The sequence below is a fragment of the Phragmites australis genome, chromosome 7 (assembly GCF_958298935.1).
Source record: "Phragmites australis chromosome 7, lpPhrAust1.1, whole genome shotgun sequence".
NCBI classification, from domain to species: domain Eukaryota; kingdom Viridiplantae; phylum Streptophyta; class Magnoliopsida; order Poales; family Poaceae; genus Phragmites; species Phragmites australis.
In genome coordinates this window covers 16443123-16450861 of record NC_084927.1, presented here as the reverse complement: position 1 = coordinate 16450861, position 7739 = coordinate 16443123, and the positions used below count along the sequence as shown (strand labels likewise).

Here is a 7739-nt window from a genome sequence, read left to right as displayed (position 1 = left end):
ACCCAATTACAATTTAAGTCTATATGTAACCTATCATGTACACATATTCGACACATATTCCAACAGCAGTAGTAGGACCATGAGATTTAGTTTTATTCATAAAGTAATATGCGGCCACTATCATGCATATATAAATATCCATGCATGGATGGCATATTATTATTGCTGTCGACAGTATACAAGCACTCCACCAACCCAGCTCACTGCAGCCTCACCGTTTGGCGCACTTCATAGCTATGCGTTATCTTCGTCATCCTCGGAGTCTGAATAGTTCACAAGGTTCACAACCCCTGCCTGATCAACACTACCAGAAACCGTGTCAGAATCACCCCTGTTGGTGACCTCTTTTGCATCGTCGAAATCTTGGATTTTAGAGACTACTTTTGCTTCGCCAACTTCAAATGTCGTACCGTCATCTCGAGCATCGCCGTCTCCCATCATGTCTTCTTCACCTTTCTTTGCTTCATCACCAGATGGATCATTGGAAAGCTGCAGTTCGTCAAACACGGTCCCGAGCTGCAATGCTTTTTGCATTGCTACATATACCTTGTTGCCTTGCATTTCTTCAGCCAAGGTTTCCGTCTGATCATGGGACTTCTCTTCATCCTGCGTGCAAACAATCAGCGTATTAGACAATGTCCTTTTTTTTCGATGATGGAAGCTTTATTAGACAGCGTTCTAGGTGCATACGATCTTTATCGTTGTTAATTAGCTCACATTTCTATCTGCTGACTGGATGTTATGATTACAGTTAGGGCCTATTTCACAAGTCTTCACTACTGCAGGTTCTGATGAACTTGAGGCACCACCCTCGCTACATTTCTTTGCACCCAATGCATTACGTAGTTCCTTCTCCATCCGCTTTCGATGTTTCTGGGGGGCACATTAGTTGTAAAATTAATAAAATAGTCATTAAAGGAGGGCAAAAACAACTCATGGACTCGATATAGTTCAAGTGTTGCGTATGTATAACAAACTCCTACAAACAATCTTTTGTCCATGCTCTAGAATACTCTGCAGCACATACCTGCAGGTGAGCGGAAATTTGTTTGCGGTCAATGGAGTTTACGTTCATGATCATCTCTATCTTTTTAGGAGTAGCGTCTGAAATAAAATTGACATGCATGCATAGATAATTCACTATCTATCTGAAATCCAACAGTTAATTTTGTTGTGAGGCATGCTGCAAATAGAGAATATATAAACCTTCCCCAAGTAGTTCAAGAGCTTGTAGAAACTTGCTCTGCAGAAATGGAGTCCACATGAGATGAACTGTCTTCTGTTTAGTACCTTTTCCACATTTGTTCACAATTTTTTCTAGTTCTTCTTTACTGGAGCAATTTACATCATGCGCTTTTCCTTCTTCAATACCTATATGTATTCACATGCAACATAGTATTAATAAGTCAAATATGGCCATTAACATTTACTCCCTCTGTTTCAAAATATAAGGTCTGCTTTGACTTGGCACCGTAAAAATTGCACTAGCTGTTAATTTCTCTTATACTCCCTCGGTACAAATACATGATATTTTGGAAATGGTACAGTCTCCAATGTGCACCTTTAACCTCTATCTCTGTTAGAATATATTTATAAAATCTAATAAGTTTACGAGATTCTGAAAATATTTTTCAATACAAATCTACACATTTTTTTATGTTCTAAACTAAATATTTCAAAAGTTATATGTAGTCAGTTTTAAAACTAGTTTTATCGGACCTTGACCAAAATGTCAAGTATTTGTGACTAAAGCAAGTAGTATATTATTCATAGCAATAAAATTACAATCAAAGGAAAATATTTTGAGTTACAAGTCCAATGGTACTATTTTTGTATCACAAAATCTACATGTTGTTGCAAAAATCATTTGTAAATAATATGATCACCGTAAAATTTGAATTTTGGAATGAGTGTGCGCCTTGTAAAAAGAAACGAAGGGAGTACAATAATATATGATCACCAGAGTGTAACTTTGACCATTTGTTTGTGACAAATAAAAGTATCTTTTACAACAAATATGATTATATTTTTTAGTAGTTAAACTTACAAAATAAAGATCACCAAACATCCAAAAAAGGTATGACTGCGTTTGTCAATCAACCAGAGAAAGATATTAATTAGTTGCCAAAATAGCTACAACCTTTGAATAAATCCTTGATCTTTTCCATCCGTGGAAATTTTAGGTCGAGGTGCTGCCATAAGTTATTTATGGTATTAGTATCAAGAGGCTTCTTCACCAAAAAGCGCGCGCCAAGCTCAATACATCTCTGCATTTTTGGAAATGTAGTCTCCGTAGACATCACTGATTATAAAATTGAACGTTAATTATTACCATAATCATTTGAGGAAGTATATCTTCTATCATGCTATTCATAGGAACAAATTAAGGGATGCATGCATGGATTCTAAAAAATTAGTAAAATTAAGGGATGAATGTTAATTATTAAAGTTTGTAAAGAAACTGCCTACTTATGACTTGAAGCTTTTTGTGCACATCTCTTGAAATGTCAAGGAACTGAAACCCATGCATCTCTTTCATCTGCACCTCCACCAAGAGGAAATCAACTTCATCTTCATGGTCCTCAAGAAATTTGAGTGCTTTTATGGGACTCGTATACACCATCACTGGAACAAACATGAGAAACATTTAGTGCCTCTTTCAACAATAAACAGCGAAAAAGAAACTTTTTAGAAGAAAAGTTTCTACATGCTAACCACTGGAAAGCTAGAGTAAACAAATTCGAGAAATGTTCATCCATAAAACACGGAAAAGAGATATCATATGCATGATGTTTCCAAGAAACTTTTTAGAAGAGAAGTTTCTACATGCTAACCACTGGGAAGCTAGAGTCAACAAATTCAAGAAACGTTCATCCATAAAACATGGAAATGAGCTATTATATGCATGAAGTTTCCAAGAAATTCTTCTTGAACAGTTTCTACATATGCTAACTACTGGAAAGCTAGTGTCAACAAATTCGAGAAACATTCATCCATAAAACACGGAAAAGATAAAACATATGCATGAAGTTTCCCTTCCCTGGGCTGCATAGAGTTATTGAAGGTACTTACCATGAAAGTCAAGTTTATCAAGCATGCATCTTGTAGTGTCGGCATCGCATAGATTTTCATCAACAATTATGACACTAAGCTTATGGCTAGTTTGTCCTTCTGTTCTTTGTGTATCCATGTATTTCATTGTTCCTATTGTGTGGGAAGCACCAGAAACAATCAGTATACCTATTAATAGAGCAGCAAGATCCTGCGTGTACGGTAGCAAGAAGTTCATGCAATTGACACATTGTCTATGCAAGCACTTGTACTTGAAATCAATATGTCATGAGAACCCAACTGTTTCAATATATTCTACTATTCGTAGAAGACCCTTTACATATTGGATTTCCAACAAAAGTCCATATCACTGTCTATCAATACGATAAGTCACAACGGTTAATTTATTTAGTATGGAGATGCATATAGATCGGCAAACATATAGTAATTAAGCTACCAATGTGATCACAACACGATCCATGTTATATATTACACTAGAGTAGACATGAGGTCAGATCGAAAGACGACAATATACTCAAAGATAACAATATACTAGTCACACATTTAGATGACATATTGACACGCACATGTTCCACTCCACGTTTATATACCTTGAAGTCAAGTCCAATCACTATGCAGAGTATTGGTGTTAAGGTCAAGAGCACCTACCAAATTTCTATTCAACTGGGGCTCCAAATAAGAGTATTTACAAAAATAGAAGGACTAACAAGGTCTTTTTCGGAAATTCCACATATTTGAGCCATGATTAAAATAATCAATGAGCCACGCATACAAAAGCAAAGGCTCCATGCAAAACTGTTCGGATGTTGTACAATGAATATTTTCTGGGCCGCGCTCCGAACATCCATGTCCTCATCTCTCCGAGATCTGGCTAAAAGGACACGGCTCTCTCTCCAGTCTCACCGGGTTTCATGGGACAGTTTTTGTTCTCGCATTCAGGCCTGGCTCTCTTGCCGGGTTTCATGGGACAGTTTCCGTTCTCGTGTGCAGGCCTCTGACCGCGTCTCCCTCTTGCAGGTTTCGGTTCTCGCATGCTGCAGGCCTCTGACCACGTCTCCCTCTTGCAGGTTTCAGTTCTCGCATGCTGCAGGCCTCTGACCACGTCTCCCTCTTGCAGGTTTCAGTTCTCGCATGCTGCAGGCCTCTGAACACGTTGCAGTGCCACTTGGCGATGGTGGTTCAGTGCAATGCACGTGTTGTCACCGCCGCCCAAATACCCTGACAGTTTTTTTCCCTTTTTAGTTTTGCAAGGTTCTCCATGGTCCTAGTTAGTTTCCTCGTCAAAAAACTGAAGTACATAATCCTTATTTTCTACTTTAAAATTTAAAATAAAGCATATATGTAGCCAGTTGCACAGAACCGAAGTTCCAAGAGAAACGTTGCATCTATAAGATTTACATGATGTAATTTTGTGTGTTTCTTCGTGTAGTTGGGATGCTTGATTCAAAAAGTGAACCGAAAAATAATACTCCCTTTGAAATACAACCAATTGTTTAATAGTTTAATAGCCAATACAATCAATGTACTGTGGGCTGGCCAAGTCTCGTAGCAAAATGAACAAATAGTTTAATAGTTCGGCCACAAACCCCAAAAGCTATATAAAGGGTGGCTATTGGGAATGCAAATTTTGGTGAAGATAACACAAAGAGGACCGGAAAATATTTTAGTTGCCACAACAAAGTTCCCGGATGTCGGTTATCATGTGTATGTGATCCTATCTCAAAGCCTTACTCCTCTATGCAATAGCATCTGGTCGGCCCCAACTAGTTTTGACCATTACTTTTCTTTGAAATTGTCCATCATGCCCCTGTGTGTGTATGAAGGGACGGAGTTTGGGCCAGGACAACCTGGCATGCCTCCCAGCCTTTTGCAAAAAAAACCAGGCATGCATCCCATTATCAAGACACAATCTCATCTAGTGATGAGCTCAGAATAAATCTCAATATATAGTGAGTTTATTGATGATAATCATTACAATATCTATATCGAATAAATTATCTTATAAAAGTAACATTCGAGGGTCGAAGAATCAAATAGAATTCTATGGCGAAGCTATGCATACTCTAATCATTTACGACTTCTCCACATGCATGATCGACGTAGAATGTATCTTAGAATGATTCATTCTCAACGAACTTCTTGATACTTTCTTCAACTGAGTGTTTGATGATAGCAAGAGTGAACACTTATCATACTTAGCAAGTTGTGAAGGAATAACAAACATATGAAGGCTTAACAATGACATGGCAATATGGCTCTTTTACATAAATAATATTTAAGTAAAAATAATAGAAAAATAGTAATACTTAAGTAAATAATTATAAATGATAATACCACAAGATTCCAACCATCTTAACTTAACCATCAACTAACTACCTCAACCAAAGCTCTCACTACCAAGGTTGACCAACCCAACATCTCAACCATAGCTACCACCACCAAGATTGACTTACTATTAACCACCTCAACAAAATTCCCACCATTGTGATTGACTGACACTTCAACTATGGTTCCCACATCCATAGCTAACCAAACCAACTATACTATAAAATTCTAATCATGTGAGGGTTCGTCGTCTCTCATGACTGTGAGCATGGCTAAATATTCAATTTTTACTTTATAGAGGTTATACATTTTACCCACAAGATGTTTCATCCTATTTTGCTGAGTATCCGTTGGTCGACATTCCAAGGTGTGCACTAGGATTCCACTTCAAAGCCTTTGCAATGCCCATTAGCACGTGCATACCTGCTAAGGTTTCACCATCGCGTGAATACACCTCAACAATGAAAACTCCCTCTTATGCCAATGGAACACCCTGAAAGTACACCCTTCTATTCCACATAACCGGATGGTCTACACAATGTTGAACAAAGCTTATGGTTATACTGTTCTCTCGGAATGATCGCTCCACGAACCATTCCTTAGATTTGAGCAAAGCTACCATAACCCAACCATACAATCTATACCGGTCTACTCAAACCACTTGGTCAAATCCCTATATCATGTTGCCACAAAAATTATACCATAATATTTTATCATTGTTCCATAAGATCATTATCAGATTTCATAGAGAAATTATCGTGATCACCATCCCAAATCAAAGCTAAGCATCAACTACCCTTTCATAACCCAAATCATAACCCTGGTGACACGGATGATAAGAAACTAAGGTAAAATCTAACTCTTGGGATTTTGAATGAAAGTATTAGCATGTATGTTTGTAAAATAAAATATTTTAAAAACTGGGATAAATACGTTCAAGAACACAACTTTCCTTTAGTGTACTCAGGTGGTCTTCAAATTCTTGATCATTCAATCCTTCTAGCTCTTCCGAAACATTGAAGTCTACTCACAAACATATAAAAAAGGCAACATATAAACACCAAGATCCAGAAAGAACAAATATCACATGAGAAACATCATCACACATCATATCATACTTTTTTAGACAATTCGGCAAAAGAACAGGTCAAAATAGAACTACGATTATTAAGTTATAACTTCCTAAATATTAAACAGGACCAAAAAGATTATCCATAGATAAAATTATATTGCTAGAAACTTTCTAGAAATTTTCCAAAGTCATCTACTATTCTCTAGGATTTTCTATGATTTTTTAAAAAATTTCCACCATTTCTTTCAATTATAACTAGCTTGTATGGCCGTGCGTTGCTATGAAATTGCATAACTTTTTTAGATGCATGGATTACAAGTTGGAGGCAAATGTGTTATTATTAGCAACTCGCAAGTTAAGACAATCGAAAAAGTGTTTGTCTCCCTCACCTTCGGTTGTTCGGCACCCGTACTTTACTACACTGTACCGTTTCAGAACCCTAAGGGCCCTTTGGTTTGTAGGAAAAACATAAGAAAATCATTGGAATAGCAAATTTTTCTTTGCGCTTACTGTTCATCCATTTAGTTCACAGGAATGGACGTAAAGGAATAACACAGGAAATTTCCCTTTGTGCTCGATTTCATAGGAAAAGTACAGGAAAAAAGAATCCATTCCGAGGTCTTTTTCTCTTCTCGTCGCGTAAGGATCGAGGCAGATTCTTGTGTTTTTCCCGCGCTCATCCTAACATCAACTTTGGAAATTTTCCTCTGTTTTTTACTTACCACACTCTCATATTCTTGTGTTTTTCTTATTCCTATATTTTTTCAATCCTACGTTTCAAATGCCCTAAATCTTAGCCCAACATCACCCTCGGTCGTCCCTAGCGAAGAAGGCTTATTTGGTGGCATTGACGCACGACGAAGGCATACGAAAACGTTCTTTTTTATCATTCTTAGTACCAAATGTTGAAATCTATTTTTTTTAAGCACAAATAAAAATCCTACCTATTTTATGCTGCACATCCCAAACAATAAAATCAATTCTTAGTTGCAAAGGCATGTTCAGCATTCGTAACTCATTCTGTCATTTTCACTTGTTTCGTGCAAACAAATATATTATTCAGAAACATAAAACAGAGTTTAAAGGAAACCAGCTCTGAATCTCAGATAAATAACGGACAGATGTTTATCTTATAGCAGTTCATTACTTCTCTTTAGGCTTCTGTATAGCTTTGATACAAATTAATAGGCTATTAATTTCATAATTTACTCACAAGTATGCCCTTAATTAATTAATTGGCCTTTCATGTGCTACATCCAGATATTTTCCT

At 37.0% G+C, this 7739-nt stretch overlaps 1 protein-coding gene across 1 annotated transcript; it reads right to left on the bottom strand.

Moving 5' to 3' along the window:
• Window positions 1-234: 234 nt before the first annotated feature.
• Window positions 235-3097, bottom strand: LOC133925422 (two-component response regulator ORR29-like). The gene is made up of 7 exons (XM_062371356.1): window positions 3073-3097; window positions 2470-2625; window positions 2141-2302; window positions 1207-1371; window positions 1028-1104; window positions 718-873; window positions 235-606 (listed from the first exon to the last, which is right to left on the bottom strand). Exons 1-7 carry the CDS (start codon window positions 3095-3097, stop codon window positions 235-237), a joined length of 1113 nt encoding a protein of 370 aa, XP_062227340.1.
• Between the last annotated feature and the right edge of the window lie 4642 nt (window positions 3098-7739).

What these genes read in the sequence shown, in the direction of transcription:
- LOC133925422 (XM_062371356.1), bottom strand. Translation starts at nt 3,097, where the DNA reads ATGCTTGATAAACTTGACTTTCATG. An exon ending in AAATTTCCGCTCACCTGCAG is followed by an intron (nt 874 to 1,027) that starts GTATGTGCTGCA and finishes TGTGCCCCCCAG; the next exon opens with AAACATCGAAAGCGGATGGA. An exon ending in TCCAGTCAGCAGATAGAAAT is followed by an intron (nt 607 to 717) that starts GTGAGCTAATTA and finishes GTTTGCACGCAG; the next exon opens with GATGAAGAGAAGTCCCATGA.